The 24,027-nt window shown below is 32.1% G+C and overlaps 3 protein-coding genes across 5 annotated transcripts; 2 read left to right on the plus strand and 1 right to left on the minus strand.

Moving 5' to 3' along the window:
• The first annotated feature begins 3,218 nt into the window (after positions 1-3,218).
• Positions 3,219-5,375, plus strand: LOC111394067 (UDP-glycosyltransferase 74F2-like). Its single transcript, XM_023019846.1, has 2 exons — positions 3,219-3,953; positions 4,532-5,375. The coding sequence occupies exons 1-2, from the start codon at positions 3,306-3,308 to the stop codon at positions 5,258-5,260; spliced, it is 1,377 nt and encodes a 458-aa protein (XP_022875614.1). The 5' UTR covers positions 3,219-3,305; the 3' UTR covers positions 5,261-5,375.
• Positions 5,376-10,961: 5,586 nt separating this feature from the next.
• Positions 10,962-16,380, plus strand: LOC111393575 (protein FAM133B). Of its 3 annotated transcripts, XM_023019174.1 has the most exons (6): positions 10,962-11,054; positions 11,233-11,332; positions 12,354-12,455; positions 14,070-14,211; positions 14,289-14,335; positions 15,831-16,380. In XM_023019174.1, exons 2-6 carry the CDS (start codon positions 11,246-11,248, stop codon positions 16,032-16,034), a joined length of 582 nt encoding a protein of 193 aa, XP_022874942.1. In that variant the 5' UTR covers positions 10,962-11,054; positions 11,233-11,245; the 3' UTR covers positions 16,035-16,380. The 3 variants fall into 3 exon arrangements, with proteins under 3 accessions (XP_022874942.1, XP_022874943.1, XP_022874941.1); XM_023019175.1 differs by lacking the exon at positions 15,831-16,380 and adding an exon at positions 15,223-15,824 and having other exon boundaries at positions 11,004-11,332; XM_023019173.1 differs by having other exon boundaries at positions 11,008-11,332.
• Positions 16,381-19,394: 3,014 nt separating this feature from the next.
• Positions 19,395-23,240, minus strand: LOC111393010 (ATP synthase subunit beta, chloroplastic-like). The gene is made up of 2 exons (XM_023018410.1): positions 23,235-23,240; positions 19,395-20,075 (listed from the first exon to the last, which is right to left on the minus strand). The coding sequence occupies exons 1-2, from the start codon at positions 23,238-23,240 to the stop codon at positions 19,395-19,397; spliced, it is 687 nt and encodes a 228-aa protein (XP_022874178.1).
• Between the last annotated feature and the right edge of the window lie 787 nt (positions 23,241-24,027).

Raw genomic sequence — 24,027 nt, forward strand, 5'->3', positions numbered from 1 at the left:
GAGTTCGGGTCACTTTCCACGCAATAATTAAAAAGTCTTTGATTGGGGCCTTGGCTGTTGGGCTTCCTTGACTAAAATGAATTTTTTAAAATTTACTTTATCCATTTTTGAAACTATTTAATGAGTCAAACTAGTCAGTATTATATGACCATTTTTTTAACAACCCACTATTAATAGTAGGGGTGGGCGTGGGTTGGGTCTATTTTTTGCACAACCATAACCCAACCCAACACAATCGATTTGATTTAAAATCAACCCAACCTAACCCAATTATGTATTTAAACCCAACCCACCAAGTTTCGATCGGTTTGGGTTGGGTTGGTCGATTTCTTTATCAAACAAGATTTATTTAACTATGTTGGTCGAATTTTGCTTTACCAAACAAGAACAATTTTTTTTTCTCTGAATGTTGCTTTACTATACAAGAACTAACTCCGTCAATTTACCAGAATCCAACTTCATATTATTTTCTAGCTTTCCTCTATATTCAACCTATCATGTACTCCAAACAAGAAAACCAGATAATGAGGGCTTGCATTTGGGCTTCTTGCCACTGATTGGCCTCCTTGTGTATTGGTATTATACTTCTTAAAACTAATCCCATCAGATTAAGGGGCAAAAAAGTCAGAAGAAAAATTAATTCATTATTCCTCATTAAAAACAAAAATGCAGTCTTGAACAATAACCAACAAACGGTCACAACCACATTCACTATAAGTCTATACATATACAACACAAACAAAAACCAACAAGATATTTTAAATTAAAAAAAAGGATAAAAAAACCTAGAGTTGTACAGAACACAAGTGTACCTATGGTTGGAATGGGTGAACTTGGACGAGCTGTCGTCGCCCTTTACTGAACGGAGGATTGGCGCTGTTCATTTGAGCAACTGAATCGATCGAATTTCCTGTACCGTGTAGACTCGCTGCCTTTGGGCTTCAAAATGGATTGAACTTGGAGGAGGATAGGGTTTTCTTTTTAGGGGAAACGGAAATGGGAGGAAGAAGTGAGAAGAAAATTGCTATTGATGTAAGAAAGAGGACAACTATTGATTTAACTTACCTGTAGCAGAGCCTGAGAAATTTGATACGCTTTTTTCAGTTTTCAAGATTTTTTTATATTATTAATTTACTATTTTCTGGAAATTTCCAAACGAACAATTTCAACGAAATCTTTCAATTTCTTATTTTACTATGTTCAACTCTATGTATTCCTCTATCCATAGAGTACATTGAATGTACAAAAATGGCTATAACAGAGTTTCTCTTATTCGTATTAACAGCTACTCTAGGAGGAATATTTTTATGCAGCGCTAACGATTTAATAACTATCTTTGTAGCTCCAGAATGTTTCAGTTTATGCTTCTACCTATTATTTGGATATACCAAGAAAGATGTACGGTCTAATAAGGCTAAACATCCATCTCGTTCGTACTTTGGATACCTGTATAACCATTGAAGGCTGTTAACCCGACAGAAAAATGCAATTAATGACCCGAACCCAACCCATTTTATTGAAAAAATCGATCCAAATCGCTCGGGTCGGTCGGTTCGAGCGGTTTGGGTCGATTTTTGCCCACTACTAATTAACAGCCCATTATCAACTAGCCAGTAGATTTTGCAAATATTTCTAGATCATGGTAGAAGTGGTTGGATCCATTCTACCTATATATACATCCATCTCATTTGCCAAAAATACACATCAAAAACAAAATCATGAAAAATGATATTATAATTTCTCACACCCTGTAATTTTATAATCGAATTTTATAATTATTTTTCTAGAGTACGCTTCATAGTTCTGGAAAATTATTCGTGATTGCTGCACAATTAGTTTGTGATCGTTGTATCCTAAGAGTGATTATCCACAGAGGTCGCAGCAGTTATCGACGGACAATTTCACTTTAGGATATCATGCTGTTATGAAACTCAATCAGTCGATAAGTATTATTCAGTTGATAAGTTTTATTTCTACATTTTACTGTTTTGCACATTACTGTAACTAATTATTTTTCTAACAAATTATTGCACAATTTATCTTTGAGTCGGGCAGCTTGGGCTTAATTGGAGTTTCGAGTTGTTGTTCGTGTAAAAAACTCGTAAATAACTGTTGAAAAAAGGGTCATTTGTATTTATTTTTATCATTTAACATAATAAAATAATAAATACAATTCAACAATGATATAACATAAAGTTGAGAAGAGATTAAGGTTTTGTTTTTCTACCATTTTTTTAACATTCTATCACATTATTTTTTCGACAGTACTCATTTTCAATCACACATTTTTCATTAAAATAATATTATAAGTAAATCAAAAACTTTTCATTCATTTTTAATCACACATTTCAACATCAATCACTATTTTACAATACATTACTCACAAATAATGGGGTACAAACAAGCAATTAGAATGCAAGCTTTTGGGAGTAACGACGGGATCCCAAAGTCGTGTTGCCTTCCCTTCGTGTGCGGTTACTTTCGACATTGCATGACTCCAAGACAAAACCTATATGTATAACAACTTGTTCTCCTTCTATGGACACGACACTAAGGAGATAAAAAACAAGCTTCTCATCGAGTTGTCAAAATTATAAAAATATAGTATGAAATATAATTAGAGTATTTTTATATTTTCAAGTTGTATCTTTTTATAACACATCTAACAATGAAATTACTATCCCTTTTATAGGGAAAACCCAACTCCCACTAATATAAAGTTGATTAATTCATAACCTCTATTCAAATGTTTGAGTGTATGTTATATTATAAATAAAGGTTTTAATTAAACCAAAATTAAAAATTAAAAATGTAATAATTTTGAATGTTGAAACTTAATATAATTTCCAACAATGACAATGTTGGTCACGAACTTTTAGCAAAGTTTTACATTAGTTATTCAACTTTACTCCTTGTCTGCACAAGAAAAGAGGCAAAACCCTCAACCTGACTCCAAATAGAAAATAGAAAATATTATGTAATAATCACACCATTAATTATTAAAAAAAGTTATCCCATATAAACAGTCAAAAAAACTAAAATAAAATAATATATCTGATTTTGAATAAATCAAAACAATTACTGTGCACCATGTGAAAAGCCTACATACGTGTAGTGTTTATCCTTGTGAAATAGAGACAACGTAGTGCTCATAATTCGAAGGCCTATAGTCACATTGCATATGTTTCTTATCAAAAACTCAAAAAATAATCGAGCATTACATTGTAATAATAAAATAATTGTCAACAATTTGTATAAACACACATACCAGCCTCTTGAAAGAGCTCAAAGCTTGCAACAGTGCAATGGAAAATCAAAAGAAGGCCAATGGAGCTCATATTTTGGCTCTTCCTTATCCAAGCCAAGGCCATATAAATCCCATGTGCCAATTCTGCAAGAGATTAGTCTCCAAAGGAACGAAAGCCACCTTAGCAATCACCAGTTATATTTCCAAATCCACCAGCCTGAAACCCGACACGGTCTTGATCGATACGTTTTCCGATGGTTACGACGAAGGTGGTTTTGCGGACGCTGGTGATATCGACGAATATCTGGCGCGTATGAAAAAAGAAGGCTCGAAAACCGTGGCAGAACTTATTCGAAAGTACCAGGAAACAAACCATCCCATTGATTGTATTGTTTATGATTCATTTTTGCCTTGGGCTTTGGATGTGGCAAAAAATTTTGGCATTCTTGGAGCCTGTTTTTTCACACAGGCTTGTGCTGTTAATTGTGTGTACTATTATGTGCATCATGAGCTGTTGAAACTGCCAGTTTCTACACTGCCTGTCGAGATTCCTGGATTGCCTCCACTTGATCTGTCGGACATGCCCTCGTACATATCTGTACATGGATCCTACCCTGCTTACTTCCAGATGGTGCTCAATCAGTTTCCAAATGTTGAGAAGGCTGATTTTATGTTCATAAATACATATTACAAGTTAGAGGAAACAGTAAGTTATTTTCATGATATTATTATATTAAATTATTAATTGATCTTCTGTTGTTTGTTTGGTGGAATGTAACACAAAAGAAAAAGAGGCTAAAATATTGCATACTGTACAATCCCATATAGTACTATGTTCGGAACATAATTCACTTGTCATCCTGTGATTCTTATGTTTATCTGAGGATTCCCACCAAGAGGAACAAGAAGCATAGTTTTTCGCCTCTCTCTTTAGTTTCGAATTTTTTGAAAAATAAAAAAGTACCATTCAAACACCATAGTAAGAGTCTGGAGAGAATTTCTTGAAATTAATGAAATCTCAACTACTTGCCTTTTTTTTTTTTTTTTAGGATTTTATAAAGAAAAAAGGGCATTACACAAGAGATTATAAAGTATGAAACTTGACTCGACATTATTAAGAATCCAAACTTATGAACTCCACTACATTGAATGTGCCAGGAAAAAGAGGTAAGTAATTAGCTATGTGTTCCAATCTTAACCAGTCTAGCGTATCAAACGTGCCCAGAAGTCCTTTCTTCTGTTACTTATATTAACCCATCTAATTATCACGGTACGTTGTGACAGGTAATTGATGAAATGACAAAAATGCGTCCCATGTTAACGGTAGGGCCAACAATTCCATCTTTCTATTTGGACAAACGTGTTGAAAATGACAACAACTATGAAATCAACCTATTCCAATATGATTCGACAAACTGCATTAATTGGCTTAACAATAAGCCGGCTGGATCTGTCGTTTATGTAGCCTTCGGTAGCATGGTTTCACTTCCAGAAAAGCAAGTTGAAGAACTTGCGATGGGCTTAAAAAACAGCAATTTCCACTTCTTGTGGGTGATAAAGGCTTCTGAGCAAGAAAACCTCCTACAAAAATTTATGCAAGACACTTCTGATGATAAGGGCCTGTTTATTACATGGTGTCCACAGCTAAAAGTACTGTCAAACAAGGCCTTGGGGTGTTTCTTTTCGCACGTGGGATGGAATTCGACGATTGAAGCATTGAGCTTAGGGGTGCCAATGGTGGTTATGCCGCAATGGACAGATCAAACAATGAATGCTAAGCTTGTGGAGGATGTTTGGAAGATGGGTTTAAGGGTAAAAACTGATGCAAATGGGATTGTTGGGAGAGAAGAAATTGAGGGTTGTTTAAAGGAGGTAATGGTGGGGGAAAGGGGAAATGAAATGAAGAAATTTTCTAGTAAATGGAGGGATTTGGCTATGGAGGCAGTTTGTGAAGGTGGTACTTCTGATACAAATATTAATGATTTTATATCTAAATTGAATAAAAAGTCATAGGCTTATATGTAATTGTATAGTGAGTGTATTTATATATTGTGATTCTGTATAAAGTGAGATCTTGTTATTATTTGGAGTTCATCTATATTCGGTATAAAGTGAAATATTGTTATTATTTGGAGTTCATCTATTTTAACTTGTCAATTTTGAATAGTAAACCACAATCATAATCCTAAAATGAGATGACTAGACACATGAGGTGATTGCTTGATTCTCTCAGTATCTGGAATTCTTCTTTCATGAAACATATGATTACTGCACTAATAGAATCATTGAGCAAGTCCCTTTCATGTTTTGTGTAAATAATGCTCTGACATGATGTTAATAGCTCTTGAATCATATTTATTGTTTCGTAAGAAAAATATAATGGATTAATCTTCTTGTACAAAATGGTTTACAAAATCTGCAAGTGGCGCCCCTTATTGGAAAGGCATATAATGGATTAATCTTCTTGTACAAAATCATGTACAAAATGGTTTACAAAATCTGCAAGTGGCGCCCCTTATTGGAAAGGCGGCAGTGGGGCCAGCCGCCCCTTCAATAGGGGGGCGCCACTTGTGGATTTTGTAAACAATTTTGTTTTTTATTTTGTACTTCTAGAATGGTCCAAAAATAATATGCGAATGAGATCCCCTTTAAAGTTTCATGTAAATCCGGTTAACAATATTTGAAGTTTGTGAAAGCAAACACTATGCAAATTCAGGTTTTTAGAATGAAAACACCATGAATGCCTTTATTTAACTATTTAGAATGAAAACACCATGAATGCCTTTATTTAACTATGTACAAAACTATGGGAAAAAAAATTGTGATGTTATTCTATAGTGCTTAATTATATTTGAAGTTCCTAATTAAATCACATTCAATTCTTCAAGTCCGTGTACACTTTATATGTATTTTCAAGATTATTCAGTTAATTTAGGTGTCAATTAATTTTTTAAGTTCATGTACACTTATTTATGTTCAAGATAATTCAAAACACACACACACACACACACAGAGGGTTAAAATTCATTATTCAAATTCATGTTTAAACCCTTTTGTCTAGATTAATTTTTCAAGATCATGTGTATATACAGTATTCAATACATGGTAATGGATGTGTTATTAGGCAATTCCAAGCTCATGTATGTTCACTTTAACAACATATCAATTTTGGCCATCTACTATTCCTCTGCGTTGTATAACTTTAGCCCACTCAAAAGAAAAATATACAGATCAAAGGTTGCCTTTTTCATGTAATTGAAGTTTTTAAGAGATGGCCTACGAAGGTAGAAGTGAATCTAGTTTGAAAGAGTTAAAAAAATAAATAAAAAAAAAAAATCCTATAATCTTTTGCTTTATATTGAAAAATTGTAGTTCTGAGTAGATAAGCTCTCAGAATTTGTATTCTTTGTTCATCTTCTGGTTTCTTTTTTGATTATTATTGCTCTCGGTGATAAGGATTAAGGTTTATAACAATATTTTATTTGTCATGTAATGACAGTTCTTTATGAAAATCATAGAATTTCATTCTTATGTAACAACTTCTCCTTTTTCTTTACTTTTTTGAGATTTCAAATGTTACTTACGGATATTTGTGTTCTTAACAATTTCACAAGGTGGAACAAGTTCCCCCTATAGATGAGGAAGGACGGCGAGTTATTGAACGTATGGATGTTGAGAGGTCATAGAAGTGTAATCTTATTTTTTGATGTTTGGATTGGGGTGAAGAAGACAATGAATTAGAGAAGAATATATTTTAATGCTGGTATATTGGATATTTCATGTTACCTTTTAAACGAAGAAATGTTAGAGGTGAAGATGCTTTTTAACTTTGATTAGTGAAAAGTTCCTTTTTAAATCCGAGAAAGATTTATCAATTCCATGGCGGTTAGGATTGTTGCAAAANCGATATTCAGGTGAGTAATTATACCAATCAAACACGTTTAATTGAAAATTCCCAGTACAACAAATTCTAGACAATTCAATTCCCTAAAATTCATTTTCTTTCCACTCAAATTCCATTCTTACAATCAAATACACCCTTAGTGTAGTTGAAAACATAAAATTTTCTTATATTTTTCCTAATATATCCCTACATTTAAAAAATGTTTAAAAAGATTAATTTATATTTGTTGTTAAACAATGTATATTGAATAAGGGTATATTAGAAAACTAAAAATATCTGTACTTTCAAATTTCAATGAGAAAAATGGCCTATAATTAGGAACTGATGAAAAAGAAAATTAAGTATATCTTTATGTGATAGAAGTAGTATAATTGGCTTATTTGCACAAAACGTCCCTACATTTGATCTTTAATGTGCAAAATGTCCTTATTTTTCAATTTTTTTGCATTTTCACCCTTATTTCGACGTTTCATTGTGGAAAACGTCTTTTTCCATCCGCTGTGATTTCCACCGTTAAATACAGTTGGACTCACTTTTAGTTTGAACTCAAAGGATAGAATGGTCAGGCACTTCAAAAATATTTTCTTCCCCATAACTTACGCATGGTTTATCTTCTATCTTCTCTACTATTCACGTCCCGCATACACCCATTTACTTTGTCCCCTTCTCCTTTCATCTAAAATTTCTCCTCTCATAGTAGGCTATTCTTTGCACGCAGTGGAAGGCAAACTGAGAGAATGTATTATTTCGTTGTGGCTCCATTATTTTTTTTATTTTACTGTCCAAAATTTCAAGCTTTGAGTGATCGAGGCTTCCTTGTTATTCTTTTAAGAATTTATTGTTGTTTTCCACAGGATTTGGTGTCGAATCACAATACTTCTTCTGTTTGTTATAGAGCTTGGCGACGAGACACTCACATATGGTATAAACGCTATCCATTCATGATTACTTTTTTCTTTCATTAATTTTGTTGGTTTTTGGAATTAAAGATTGAAACTTGATTGGAATGGGAAAATACCTTCAAAATTGTTAAAGAAATTTTCGAGGATTTGTAGGTATTTCTCTGAAATTACGTGACATTTGTTGGGAGATGAAATTTCTGTGGTTTTGATTAGGTTTTAAGCACTATATGATGTGTAGTTCATTATTGCCTGAGTTGATCAGTGTGCATTTCTTCATGTCAATACCACTCTTTTCATTGTTCATTCCCTCATCTCCATATTCTTTTGCATGCAGGTGCAAATTCAGGCTACTTCACTGTTAAATTTTATCACAGAGGCCAGTTCTATGCTAAGCCAAACAATCTAGTATACGAACATGGATTTGTGCTTTTCTTCAATTTCTTTCATGCCTCATTGTTGCGAAAGGTAATTTGACGAAGTTCTTAATGTGGTTGGTAATGATATGATGTTAGAGTTGTACTACAAAAAAAAAAATAATAATAATAATAATAAGAGTTTAGGGAAAAGGTTGACTAGATTGGAGAGAGAGGAAGATACTAAAGAAATACTTTGGGATAGAGATGGTAATCCAGTGGTGTAGATATATATTGTAGCCCCATTGCAATTACATGCATTGCCATTGCATGCATCGATCTCAAATGTTGATCCACAATACGATGAACTACAAAAATTTGAAGGTTGTTACGTACCTTCTGTAAAAGAAAACAAGGGTGGAGAGCCCGAAATTGATTGGTCAGATCAATTTTTTCATAAGAATGCTGAAGAGTTGTGGTTACATTACAAAGAAACCCTTCAATACCATTATAAAGAAGATCAAAATGTGGGTGATATGGGTCTTGAGTTGCTATGGTTGATTAAGGTGATTCTGTTACTCTGAATGAAAGGAATACTTACAGGATATGACAGGGATAGTTTTCATAGAAATCTAAAACACAGGGATGTTATACACAAAAATTGTCAAAACGTAAAGATGTTTTATGTAAGAGACTTTGAAGCGTTAGGATGTTTTATGCAAACATAGTTTGAACGTTGGGATGTTATATGTAAAACATTGTTTAACGTAGGGACGTTTTGCACGTGTTCAAATTGGGGAAAAACAGATTAACAGCTTCAGCTTTTGATGCAGAATTCTGGGATTGAGATTTGTGATTTTGGATATCGTTTGCTGCAGATAATAATGAGGGATGAGAGCAGGTATGGAAGCCAAAATGAGTCGGCCATAGTGATGATGACCAATAGACTTTCAAAGATGCAGCAGCCATGGTGACAATGATGATGAAAAGCATATTTCAGCCATTTTGTTTGATTAATTTTTTTTTCTTTTCTGAGAATAACTTATTTATGACGGGAAAAAGAGGTTTTTGAACTGGCCTGACCATTTTAATGTTCAAATTTCAAATTAAAAGTGAGTCCAGATGTACATTTAATGGTGGAACTCATAGCAGATGGACATAAGGACATTTCCCATAATGAAACGTTGAAATAATGGTGAAAATGCAAAAAAAAATTTGAAACATAGGAACGTTTTGCACACTAAAAGTCAAACAAATGGACGTTTTGTGCTAATAAGTCTTATTAATTTTTCTTCCTTGCTAAGGGCTTATTATTTGAGTATCTATAGTTAATTGTCCCAATGATCACTGAACTTATGTTTATATCTTTAATTGCTCATTGAAATTTAAGATATCGAATTTTGATTACTAAACTTATGAAAAAGTTGGACGTTACTCACTACGTTAACATCATTTCCACCTTTTAAATGGAATTAGTGACATGGCTAATGGAATATACATGTGGCGCCTCGTCACGCCATTAACAAATTATCACGTCTTCGATTGCTCACCAAACTTTGAAAAATATCTTCAAGCTCACTAAATTTTGAAAAACGTATTAGATTGCTCAATAAAGTTTGAAAAACGTATTCGATTGCTCGTTGAACTTTGAAGCAACGAATTTTGGCCATTAAACTTATAAAAATGATATCAACTTATAGTTCGTTAAAAAATATGTAGCGCAATCATACTGATCGCGTAAAAGTAATTAATAAAGTGGACAAACGAGTTCAAGGTGTCAATCTCAGGAGAAATGATTACTAAATTACACAACAGTTAAATTTAATTTTAATATTTTTTGTAGATTTAAAATTATTTTTATCATTTAAAATATTCAAATTGATTGTATGTTTTTCGTTGCTAAAATTATATTAACATTTAGCCTTTGCAAACAAAAATACAATCAATTTAAATAAATTAATTTCATTCACTTTTGGTGAGCTTGAAGATCCAAATTTTAATTAAATTTATTGTATGTTTTAGTTGTGAAATCCATTTAATTAAATTTATTGTGTTTCATTGCAAAATTCAAATATTAATTTAATTCTAATAATGAAATAATAATACATTTGAATTTTTCAAATTATAAAAGTATCTTTAAATTCTACAAATATATTTTTATTAAATTTAACTGTTATGTAATTGAGTTATCATTTTTTGTGGAATCGACAATTCAAATTTGTTGATAAACTTTATTACTTTTATGCGACTTGTATAATTGCGTTGTATAGCTTTTAACGAACAATAGGTTAAAGTCATTTTTATAAATTTAGTAGTCAAAATTCGATTATCTCAAAGTTCGATGAGCAACCACAGACCTTTTTCAAAGTTTAATAAACAATCGAAAACATTTTTCAAAATTTGATGAACAATCGAAGACATAACAATTTATTAATGGAGTGATGAAACGCCACATATATATTAATATTCCGAACGTTAAGGTAGTAACTAATATTGAAGTTTTGATAATTTTAATCGTCAAAACTTGAGATCGAAAATTTCAGATACATGAATACTGTGACCACTGGGATTCGGGTGTACATTATCTACTATTTATTAACCACATTAATAGTAATAATTCTTCCTTGCGGCCCCAAAGTCGACCCTAGGTCTCTCAAACGCTCACGGCACTCGCGATTCCCAAATCTTTGAATGTTTTTCAAATTAAATTATTGCAGTAGTTCATAAATTCTGTTTCCTTCACTTTCTTCCACTATAGTTCTTGACCTTTTTCTTTCTTATATGATATTTGCCTTCCTTTTTTAGTAAAACTAAATTTTGTGATAGGAAATAGATAAAAATGGGGAAAAATCAAGCTTACAAAGCGATGCAGAGAGCTCGGCTTGGCTCCAGCTCTGCTGGCCCTGAAGATGTCGAAGATGGCATGGTTCGTACCCTTTCATAATATTGTTTCTGCAAATATTTGTATTATAATTCGTATTGGGGTTTGCGAATTTTTTGGGTAATTTTGTAAGACTAGATTTTTATTCGAAAAGGGCGGGGAGTAGATGGAAATGATTAGTAGTTTCATAATTTACTGAAAGTTAACTAAAATACGAATAAATAGAGTAATCTTTTTAATTACTGTCAATAGGGAGCTTGAATTAAGGCCTCATTTGATTTTATAGGATTAAAAATTGTTCAAATCAAGGATTAATGAAAACTTCAAATGAGAATTGACTTATGGCTCAATTTTAGTTTGGGCATCTTTGCTCACTCTTCAGTCTGTATTTGGAATTTCTGTAACAAGGGAGTTATGTGAAAAGAACTGTATATATTTATTAATTGTTGCATCCTAGGAAATTGAAATTCTGGTGCCACCAGTGGAAACTTTGGACTTTTACAACAATTATAAAGGGAACATTGTTAGGGTGCTGACAATAGTTATGTATACGTTTGTAACATTTTGAATTAAAAATTTATGGATCTCTTAGATTTTAATATGAATTTCAACTATGTGGAAAAACTCCGTAAAATTTATGACTTTTATGAACATTGTAGAAACTGGGTTTATTTCATCAGTTAAGGTTGTTCTGCTTTCTGACTATTACTGTTTCAGAAGTGATTGTTGTCTTACAAGGAGAAGACATAAATGAGATGAACCCTTCTATTATTTCTTATAAGGTCCAAAAAGCCAATTTTTGACTTTCATTTACCATTAACAATATACCTCATCGTTTTGGGGTTACCGGGCTCTTTGGTTAGAGTTTCTTTTCTATATGATACCTTTGACTGAAAGGACGAGTTTTATTGTAGATTTTTATATGTATCAGCATTTTTTACATAGAAGTATGACACTGAACTTATCTTGGCACTTGATGTTGAATTCCATTTAGTCTTTGATAACTTTTAGAATAGGGAGGATGTGTATTCTTTTGCTGTACTTCTTCTGATGAGGACAGTCGCAGGTGGACAGTTCATTTCATTCACCAGAATGGCATGCTGCTCGTTTGGCAAGTCTCAAAACATCCCATACGGTTACTTGGGAGGAGTACAAAAGGAAGCAAAAGGTGATTTATGCGACTCTATATTATTTGTTGCCTTCCAGAAAATCATTTGAGGGATTCCCTGAAATGATCTTATTTACTCCTTAATTTTGTCACCTTAACAATGTTGACATATTGAAGCATTACTGCAATTTTATGGGGAACGAACAGGTTAGCACAAATATTATTAGAGTGACAGGAAATTAGAATTGAAAGATAACAGTGTTGTCCTATTTTATTAGGTAGTAGTATCACCTTACCTTGGAGGGTATTGCTGCTTCAATTTTTCCTCACAAAACTTTAAAGGGGTCCTCAATATGGAAGTTTGGATAATTACAAATTGCATCTAATGAAGAGTGGTCCTGGATGTAGAAAGTGCTCTTTGATGTGAGTAATTCAAGTTATATTTTTAATAGTTGTTAAGTAAGAAATTAGATACAAAACATTTATCATTAAGTGACCAACTCTCCAAGTGTTCAAGTTGTTGGTTTTATGTTTAATTATAATCCTTACCTTGCTACTAAAGCTTGAACGATGCTTATCATGAATGTAGCGATAACCCATTGCCAACCAACAATCAAAAATGATTTGGTCACTGCTTGTTCCGGCATATATGCTCCTCTAAACACGTTCTATGATATCTTCAAGCTATACCTTCCCCTGAATTAGCTTTTATTTTGGCTCATCGTGTATTTGTAAGAGTGTCAAAGTGAACCATTTGCCTGTTGATAATATTCATAAGACTGAAAGTAACTCCCTCCACCTTGCAAAAGAGCCTTTTTTGGCACCGCTTCTTTATGCCAGAAAACGCATTGGTTCATGTCTTCAACTTTGTCTATCATTTATTGCTAGATAATCATTTAGTGAAAAGACAATGACATTCATTTTTGGCATAGAATTAGCAAGACTAATATTGTTGTGCTAATATAGGAAACATGAGTGGAACTTTTGTCAAATGAAGCTCTTATCTTGGAAATGTGACTTAGATGAGTTTTTTTTGTCCGTTGGACAACTAAGATATATGATTCTAAACAATTGAATCTGCCTTATTAATTCTAAACTATTTACATGTTTTGTATGTACGAGGCAAGTCTGGAAGCATGTTATGCTAACCGTAAACTCTAAGAACTTTATAAATGACTCCTAAAGATTTGCCAGGAGCATTATCTGCCCAAAAGAAGTGTCTTCTACAAAAAAATAATATTTTATATTCTGGACCTCTACTCTTGTGAATTTCTGCTATTCCCTGATGTCCACTGTATGGTCAACATAAGGCGAGAGTTGCAATTTCTCATCCCTTCATTTGGTTTATGTTCTTTCATGTTGCTTACCATGCTTAGTCAAAGAATCTACAGTTCTTGGCACGATAATTGGGACATTATGTGCTCATAATTCTTAAATTTTGAGGGAGCCTTTCATTCCAAACGGCTTACTGGGAAAATTTTAAAAATATCTTCGTCATGTGCTGCATTAGCGAATTTAACTGAAAAATCTACCACTACCTTGGCAGCTCATCGGAATTTATGTGTTATGATTTTTATCCCATATTTGACAGATTCTTTAGTTTGAGATGTTTGACAAAGCTTTTTCATTTTTTGGGGTGTGTATATGTCCAACTCTAATGTGCTTAATTGCTAGGAAGAAGAAATGAGAAAGGGGGAGTTGGAAGCAGATAAAGATAAAATGATGAGAGAATATAGGGCTCAGCTAGATGCTGAAAGGGCACGTAAGCTTGCCCAAGGAAGAAACTACTCGAGTAGTAAATCTACTCGCAAAAAGGGTAATGCGTTGAATTCTTTCAGAGTCAAAATTTTTTATTGTAACTCCAATGACATACTATCTTATGTGTTCTTGCAGATAAGAAGGAAAAGGATTCAAGAAAACACAGCAGCAAGAAGCGAAAGGTACACTCAGTTTTCTCTTCTGTATAAGTGCTACTCATGTTCTTCTTAATCGAATAATTTAAGATATATGATCAAGATTTTACATTTGTATCAGTTGATTTTATCAGTAGTTAAGTTCAATTCATTGATTCATTGTTACTTTAATCAGTTGGGTATACGGCAATGAATTATTGTTGCAGGCTAGGGGTTCTGGATGGAGATAGAATCATTCCATTAGGAGGATGGGTAGTGAGTTACATCTATTCTAAGGATGGGAGGGGCGGGGGTATCTGTTTATGACATCATTAGGTAGTAATCTTTTAGGATTCAAGCAGTTAGAATAGGGAATTGTGGAAGATTAATGAGGTGCAGTAAATAAACCACTGAATGCTAGCTGAAATAATTAGGAATGTGGAATACTCTTTGTTGATTAAGGGAAATGACAGTGATGTGAAGAAAACACATAGCCGTTCGAGAGGGCTAATCTCTCCACTCAAACTCTGCCCCCCCTCTCCCCCTTGATTCCTCCTATTCCCTTTTATAAACCTCTAGCAACTTATTCTGTTAAATGAGTTCAGTTCATCTACCAAAATTGGTTGCAGCCACTTGCTGCTTCCTGCCAGTTGGTTCTCCTGTCTTCTTGATCCTGCTAGAATAGGTATATCTAATAGGAGGCGTATCATAATCTTACTAAATACTCTTTCCTAGTTTCTTCTCTGATGCCCCAATGGCACTTTCTAACTTTTATCGATTTCTTTTCAAGTCTAACCATCAGAATACACGTTTAATCTAATTGCTAAATTTACTTTAGGATTTTGGTCATTGTTGCATACTTCTCGTTGTTTCATTAAATGCATATTGATTGTTCAGATTATTCGAAAATTATTAAACTACAATATTATTGATAGGTAATACGTCTATTGCATGGCTGACTCCTTGACGATAAATTGTTAAAATCAAGATAAGTATTTCTTCTGCACCTTAAAGGAATAGCTTTAGCAACATCAAAATATGGGCTCGAACCAAAGTGGATTATTCTTCATCTCATGAGATGTTTGTATGTTGTCTAAATTGAACCATCCTGGTTGTTTTATGTACACGATGACCAACTTCAGATAATTTTATAATCACTCATAGAGAATTTTGTAGATCAATATAGCAAAGAGAAGAGATTCAATTCAAAATATGATTTTAATCTTATTTCTGACATACGCTGGTTACTTAAAATTTCTGTCCATGTGAAATTCATTACAAGTTATTCATTAACAATTGGAATGGTTACATTTTAAACAGTTGGGTCTGTTGATTTAGATGCCAGCAAACTCTAGTAGTCTTAATATACAAAAAATTGCAGGGGAAAATACATAGCAGCCGTTGTATTTTTGATCAAGTTCTTTAGGATAGATAATGACACTTTTTATGTTGTTGCAATAGCTCTCCAGTAGTAGTAATATTTCATTCATTGTTTACATTATCTTATGACGAGTCTAAACTATATTTTGGTACTTAATTTTAGCGTTCAAGGAAATCTTCCGATTCTGGCTCTTCAAGTTCAATGTCAGAAACTTCGAGCAGTGATGATGAAGAGAGAGGATCTAGGAGATCGAAATCTAAGAGGAGGAAAGGAAAAAAGCACCTCTCAAAATCGAAGCGGGCAAAGAGTGATAATGAAGAGCATGATGGGCCTTTACCCCTTTCTAGATTTTTTGGGAAAACTTGAAAAGCTGATTATGTTTCGCTCGTCCTGTATTAGCGATCTTTCTCTGCATCAGCATCTGAGGTAGATTTTTTCTTCATCTCTTCGACTCCGAGGTTTTTATTTTTGTGTTTTGCTCTCTGGGAAATTTTTGAAGGCTCCTTTATGTATACTATTTTGAATTATGATGTGACATTCATCTCATTGCTATGTAGTGAATTTTCTAAATGCTCTGTAGAAATTCAAAAGGATAAGCTATTAAGCACGACACTCCTACCGATATAGCGTGGCTGTGTTACTTACACCTATTGGAGGCTCACTGTGGAAACTCGAGAACAGTCTGTTTTTATATGTTCTTTTAAATTTTCGACGTCTTTTGTACCTCCATCGTGTGACGGGCCATGTGATATGGTGTGTTCGATATTGTTCTTGTTCTTTATAGTTCTGATATATGGGGGCTCTTGTCCTTGACACATCAAGGTATGCTCCATTTTGTATATTTAGAATATAGAACTAGAAAATTTTCTAGTTATTCAAATATTGGTTAGTCTCAAAATAATGCGAGAAAATGGTTTAATCTAAGCCTTCGTTTGAGCCACATTATTCTAAAAATGAGAATGAAAAATATAGTCGTTATGGGCCTCACACAAGAAATAAGAAGTCAAATATGATTGCTTGATGTAATGGATAACGGTCATATTTTTCATTTTAATAAGAAAATAATGGAGATCAAATAGAATCGTTTGGTACCCATTTTTTTAAAATGTATTTTTCTCTCTTTTTTTTTTCAACCACATATTCTTCAATAAAACAACATTAGACGTAAATAAAAAAAAATTTCTTCTTTTTTAATTACACATTTTTCATCAATTTACTATTTCAAAATACATTTTTACATAAAAATAGTTACCAAACACCCTAAGAGTTTAAATATGGTTTAATTCAGGTTTCATGTGTACCCTTCTTAAGAAACAGTTTTAAATCAAGCAAATTGTTGTACATTGGTTTTATTTTTTAACTACGATTTGAAATCCAATACGACCGTTTAAAAATAAATAAATAAAAGAAATAAGGAATCTAAAAATTCTGCCATAAGTTGGTCCAAATTGCATTTGAGTCACATTGATAAATTATCCAAACATTTAAAATAAGATATAATTATTAAAATTTTAATCTAAATCCGTCCTGGTTGTTGGGTTGTCGATCGGTTCAAGTGGTCGTTGATCAGGTCTTTGGTTTAATGATCAGCTGATGTTAAGTCTGATTTGTTGGGTTTTCGATCGAATCGTCAGAACAGATTTGAGTTTAATAACTATTTATTTGAAATTTAAACCTATAATTTAATTATTTTACATCATGATTGTTTATATTAGATCAGAATTTGTAAGCAATTTTTTGTGTGTATTTATCTTTCATTGCCGTGTCCCTACTATATAAAAAGGAGAATGTGAAGTTATTGTAAAAGTAAACAGTGAGTTAATTCATTTTGTCTTACTGTAGTATTTTTAACTTTTTTTTTTATTTATAAGTGGGGGAGCAAAAACGACGCCATTTGCCTTACTTGATATAAATTTTGTTATACAATAAGAAAATACAATCTAAATTTACTGCAACACACAACTTTTCATACCTATCACCAAAAATTTTAAGTAATATTTAGATATATTTAATTTAAAAAATTAGATATTAATAAAAAGATTACTATAAAATTAAATATCGTTTGGAATTATTAAATAATAAAAATACTAATAATATAAGATAGAAAATATTTCTTAGTAAAAAGTTACTTGTGAGTAAAAAAAATTAAAGAGAAAGTTATTAAAAAGAATTTTAAGTTGAAAAAAAATTTATTTATAATGTAAACAAAAACGAAAAAAAGAAGAAGTAAATCTCCGTGCACGGACTGTGTCTCCATGCACGTCTCCATGTGGAGACAATTTTTTTCATTTATTTATTATTTTTTTTACATTATAATTTTTTTTAATTTAAGATTCTTTTTAATTCTTTTCTCTTTGTAATATCTTATTATATAGTGTAGCAACTTTCCACACCTCCCACCAAGTTAGCTTAAAATTTAAAGTAATATTTAGCTATATTTAATTTTTTAAATTAAATATTAATAAAAAGGTTACTATAAAATTAAATATTGTTTGGAATTATTAAAAAATAAAAATACGAATAATAAGACAAAATATTTCTATAAAATGTAAGAAGTTACCTATAAGTAAAAAATTGAAGAGAAGAATTTCAAATTGAAAAAAATATATATTTATAACGTAAAAAACACAAATATATATATTAAAAAAAGTCTTTTCGTGCACGGAGACTCAATGTCTCCAGGCACAGAAAAATGTCTCTGTGCATGGAGACATTGTATCCATGCAAAGTCTCCGTGCACGGAGAGAATATATATATAAATATTTTTTTAATTTAAAATTCTTTTTAATTCTTTTCTTTTTATAATAAAATTTAATTTTTCAATTTTTTCCCTACCATATAAAAAAGTGAATGGGAAGTCACTATAGCAACGAGCCATTTTCACTCCATGTGGCCTTTTTTTCCTTGATCTACTTTCAAGTTTTTTTTTTTTTTTGTTTTTACTTTTACGTATGAATTTCATTTTTAATTTTTTTTCCTCCTGCTGTGGAGAAAACGACGTCGTTTTGTCTTAACTTATGGCAAAACGAAGACATTTTACTCCACAAGAATCTGACATGGTACATTTTCTCCATTTTTATACGCTATCGATCATGCCTTTTCAAATCCACCATTTTTGCTTCTTCTTATCCACACACACTTCCCACTCTCTCCTTTCTCCTCAAATACTTGGTCTCTATTATGCTTGACCCTTAAAAAAATTCTTATTTTGAGTCAATTTGAATTTCAGGTAATCCATGGTTAGATTCTTCAACCTTTCATTTTCTTTTTCTGTATATTCCTATTTTTCGTATAAACTTTTTTTTTTCAATTTTTTCCTTGATATTTAGAACTTCAATATTTGAAGCTGATTTTTCCCAACGGGTAAGTTTGCTTCCTTTTTTTCCTTCTTTAATTCTTTGTTTGTATTATTTTTTTAAATGATGATTTATGTGGCTTCCAAACTGTTCTTCTTTGTTTTTTTATTTACAGCTTAGATCTATTTTGGTTTTTCTATTAGTTGACTGGATTTCTAGGGTTTCAACGTGTTGTTTGTTGTTTGTAATTTTGTGTTATTTTCGTTCTAGGTTAGATCTGAAGATTTAGGATTTGTGTCCTTTTGTCTTCTTCTTCTTCTTCATCATTTTTTTTATGCTTATTATCTTTGTTTTGAAATTTAATTTTTAAAGATGTTATCTTTGTTGTTGGTAACCTCAAGATTTACTTTTCGAATGTGTTTTCTTACTGTTAAGTGCGGAGCGGATAACTACTGAAAGCATCTAAGTAGTAAGCCCACCCCAAGATGAGTGCTCTCCTATTCCGACTTCCCCAGAGCTTCCGGTAGCACAGCCGAGACAGCGACGGGTTCTCTGCCCCTGCGGGGATGGAGCGACAGAAGTTTTGAGAATTCAAGAGAAGGTCACGACGAGACGAGCCGTTTATCATTACGATAGGTGTCAAGTGGAAGTGCAGTGATGTATGCAGCTGAGGCATTCTAACAGACCGGTAGACTTGAACCTTGTTCCTACATGACCTGATCAATGGGTCGGTCAAATCGTCTGCAGGTACATAAACTGCTTGAATAGAAGTTATGGACCCTTCTTTGGTAGAAGTAATTCTTTCTTGTAAAGTACCCATTTCGGTACTCAGGTTAGGTTGATAACCGACAGTGGAAGGCATTCTACCCAATAAGGCCGATACTTCGGATCCTGCTTGGACGAAACGGAAGATATTGTCGATAAATAGAAGTACGTCTTGTTCATTAACATCTCGAAAATATTCCGCCATAGTTAGGGCAGTCAAACCAACTCTCATGCGAGCTCCAGGCGCTTCATTCATCTGGCCGTAAACTAGAGCCACTTTTGATTCTGTAATATCAAAAATTATTATTGGTCTTCTATATTTTCTTTTTCTGTGTATTCCTATTTTCTACATAAACTAATTTGTTTTATTTATTTTCAATTTTTTCCTTGGTATTTAGGATTTCAATATTTGAAGCTGATTTTTCCCAATGGGTAAGCTTGTTTCCTTTATTTCCTTCTTTAGTTCTTTGTTTGTATTATTTTTTTAAATGATGGTTTATATGGCTTCCAAACTGTTATTCTTTGTTTTTTCATTTACTGTTTAGATTTATTTTGGTTTTCTATTAGCTGACTGGATATCTAGGATTTCAACATGTTATTTATTTTTTGTAATTTTGTGTTATTTTCGTTCTAGGTTAGATTTGAAGATTTAGGATTTCAGTGTCATTTTATCTTTTTCTTCTTCATTTTTTTCTTACGCTTATTGTCTTTGTTTTGAAATTTACTTTTTAAAGATGTTATTTTTATTCTTGGTAACCTCAAGATTTACTCTTCGAATATATTTTCTTATTATTAAAGTGTTAAAAGTTCAAAAATTATTTTTGGTCTTCTATATTTGAGCTGAAAATTTAGGTTTTGAAGGTTTTTCTTTTCTCTTTGTTGAAGATTTACTATTCTAATTTGTTATTTGATTAGTTATTAGTTGATGATGAATAGTAAGTGTTCGAATATGTTATTTTGTTCTCTGTGAACTGTATTGTTTCCATTTGAAGTTAAAGCTGAAAGTTTAGGATTTTAATGTTCTTGTGGCTTTATTTTTTAGACTTATTGTCTTTGCTGATTTTGTTGTTGGTGACCTCAAGATTTAGTCTTGGAAGGCATTTTCTTGTTGTTGAAGTGTTGGTAGTTCGAAAATGCTTTTTAATCTTCTATTCTTGAGCTAGAAATTAGGTTTTGAAGGTTTTTTTTTCTCTATTTTTTTGTTGAAAATTTACAGTGTCAATCTATTATTTGTTTTTTTATTAGTTGATGATGAAGAGTAAAGGTTCGAATGTGTTAATTTTTTCTCTATGACTTGTATTATTTTTGTTTGAAGTTAAAGCTAAATATTTAGAATTTTTATGTCCTTGTGGTTTCATTTCTTGTACTTATTGTGTTTGATCTCTCGGCGTATTCATTCATTTCTTGATTGCCTAAAAATTTGTGTTTATGCTGATTTCTTTGTCTTCCAAGTGCATTTTATCTATAGAAACATACGTGCAACTCATTGTCTTGGTATTCATTTTCTATGGTCGAAAAATTTCATGCCATCTCATGATTTCTATGCCCAAAGTGTCTACAAGTGCATCTTTTCATCTCCTATTTCATATTTAAGTTCAAGATTTACCATTTAAACCTGTTATTTTTCTGTGAAGTTGAGAATTAATCTTTGAAGGCAGTTGAGACAGAAAAATTAATTGGTAAGTGTGACAAAAGTGAAGAATCTGGAATACTTTATCCAAAGGTAAGTAAAATTTAAATTCAATTAGAAATCTGAATATTTTTTTGACATGTATTTTTATGCATTTTTTCATTTATGCCTATGAGATTATGAGAGTAACGCATCTTTTTATAGTTTCTTTTAAGCTCAAGAATTCTATCTTAGATAATGAAGATTTCTTATAGCAGGTTTGACCTATAACTTAATGCTAGTTTTTTATGACAATGCTAAGACTTGTCTTGAGTCCATTAATATGTATATTATAGTATTGCATATGTTGAGTGATATTTCGCATTACATTGTTGAAATTTAATTCAGGGTCATCTATGTCATTTGATATTGTTGTAGTTGATATGCTAACATTTTAAAATTTGTCTCGCTGCTTCTTGATAGTGTTGTTTAGTCCGTTATTGCATTTTTTACTTCATGATTCTTCACGTTTTAAGAAAAATTCTGGATTTTGGTGCCTTTATTTTATCTGTTTCACCGTGGGTTTGAGAAAATGATGGTTCTGACCTATTAATTTCATGATGTTTATTGACATAGTTGTCACAATTCTTCTTAGTAACTCAAGTTCTTGAAATTCTTCAGTTTGATGTAACTATATTTGACAATTCGTTAATCCATTTTTTATATTTACAGTCTTTATTTTTGGATTGTGGTCCGTGATCATCGATGTTTTGACAAATTATACACTTGATTCTGTTCAGTTTATCAAGTGGTCACCTACTTCCTCTCCACGTGTCTTGCTTATAGCTAATTTTCATGGCTGGATTACCATATGGACTCAACCTTCTCAAGTATGCTAGCCCTGTCGGGCTTGTTGAATTATGAAACTATAACATTCTCGCTTCTCAAAGATCTTACTGATTTGATACTAAAATACTTAGATGAGACAATACTTATTCTCGGTCACAATTTTTTCACATATGGTATATGTTGAGATACTCTTCTTCCATGTTTTTATTGAGCTCACATTTTTTTTATTCATTCAGGGTCCTATTCTATCAAATGAATCGTTAATCTATGAACCGTGTAAAAAAATCAATATGGAGGAAAATACAAACTTGTTTTACTTCTTTAGCAACTCACTCAACCATGTACATTGTGCAGATAAACTGAAGAACACAAAATAATTGGTTGTGAGGAAGATTAAAAACGAAGAATAAGACAAGTGGTGAATAAACTCCAGATAGTTTTCATCGAAGAATTTTATTGCACATTTCATTCAAGATTAGTAGAAAATTATGCTACAGCATTGATACTATTGATAATGTGGTAAACCTTTGGAAGTTCGTGAGGAACAATGTTATCATAGATCTATCGTGAAAATATTTATAAATTAACATGAACATTCTAGTGCCAAAATCAAATTATTGTTCTGACTTTCGAATTCCAACATCATGCACTCCGGTGATTATTGTCCCAAGGTTAGAGAGTTGTACCAGTATTGACAAATTTTGGATAATATAAATTCTACATATTTCACACTAATAATAACATAATAAATACAATGCTTGTACAACGCACGAGACAAAGACTAGTCTTAGATAAAAGGAAAATGCCTATGTCCCAATTGAGCCTTTTGAACATTGAAAGGTGGAGTACAATAGGCCAAATGTGCTTAGAATACTTCTCTCTTGATGCTCCTCAGTCGTCGTTGCCCAAAGTGCAAACGTATGGCAATTTCGTACTAGGAAATATTCATTTCAGTTTCATAATAAAGACGTGGCATATTCATAATATGATGGATGAGATTTTAATTCATTATTTTCAATAACAGTTGTCGAGTTCACTTCATTTTACCTGCATGATAATGGAAATGAGTACCTAAATTAACAAAATTGTAGCAGTAATGCTATTTAGCACAATGATGTTATATGTACAAACAGGAAATCATCCTCATGTGATGTGACAAATGATATGTTATGAAATGATAAAATTAGCTAAATATATAAATATGAGATCGATTTTATTGTTTTTATCATTTAATGACATATAATATAGTAATCATCTCTAATGAAGATAAATGACACTCCTCAAGTCTCTTTCCACTTTTAATTGAGAAAGCCAATTATATTATATAGACTGATGTTGTAGCATCAATGATGTCAAATATCATTACTCTAATTGTATTGTGCATGTAAACCAAGTAAAGTTTTCTTGTCAAAGTTTCAATTTTTGGACGTAGTTAATGACACTTGGTTCAAGTTTGAAATGTATTGATATAACAATACTTCTCGTTCATAGGCACGATTCGAGCTTAAGTCGTGTCTGGCCAACCAGTCAGACTAGTTTTGGGCTGGGATTGGACGGCTCGACTTACTTCTACATCTTGAATGCAATCGAAGCTCAAGTCTTTGGCATGTGAAAATCAACGGCAAGAGCAACCTTTCAAACACTTAAAATCTTGGATATTGAAATATGGAATGTGTTTCGAATATGTAGAAAAGAAACATAATTAGCTTTAAAGCACCAAATCAACTTGAGGTAATCAACTGACGTGACATTTTAAATTGTTTTATGTTGTTTCAGAGCATATTTGATATGTAGAAATGTCTGTCATCTTATATAGTATGATCCAATACTACTTAACATG

Source organism: Olea europaea, chromosome 4 (assembly GCF_002742605.1).
Source record: "Olea europaea var. sylvestris chromosome 4, O_europaea_v1, whole genome shotgun sequence".
In the NCBI taxonomy this organism is placed as follows: Eukaryota; Viridiplantae; Streptophyta; class Magnoliopsida; order Lamiales; family Oleaceae; genus Olea; species Olea europaea.

Excerpts from the sequence above, each read along its gene's own strand:
- LOC111393575 (XM_023019174.1), top strand. The coding sequence starts at position 11,246 with ATGGGGAAAAATCAAGCTTACAAAGCGATGCAGAGAGCTCGGCTTGGC. Across the intron at positions 12,456-14,069 it reads AGTACAAAAGGAAGCAAAAG|GAAGAAGAAATGAGAAAGGG; the intron begins GTGATTTATGCG and ends CTTAATTGCTAG. Across the intron at positions 14,336-15,830 it reads ACAGCAGCAAGAAGCGAAAG|CGTTCAAGGAAATCTTCCGA; the intron begins GTACACTCAGTT and ends ACTTAATTTTAG.
- LOC111394067 (XM_023019846.1), top strand. The coding sequence starts at position 3,306 with ATGGAAAATCAAAAGAAGGCCAATGGAGCTCATATTTTGGCTCTTCCT. Across the intron at positions 3,954-4,531 it reads ATTACAAGTTAGAGGAAACA|GTAATTGATGAAATGACAAA; the intron begins GTAAGTTATTTT and ends ACGTTGTGACAG.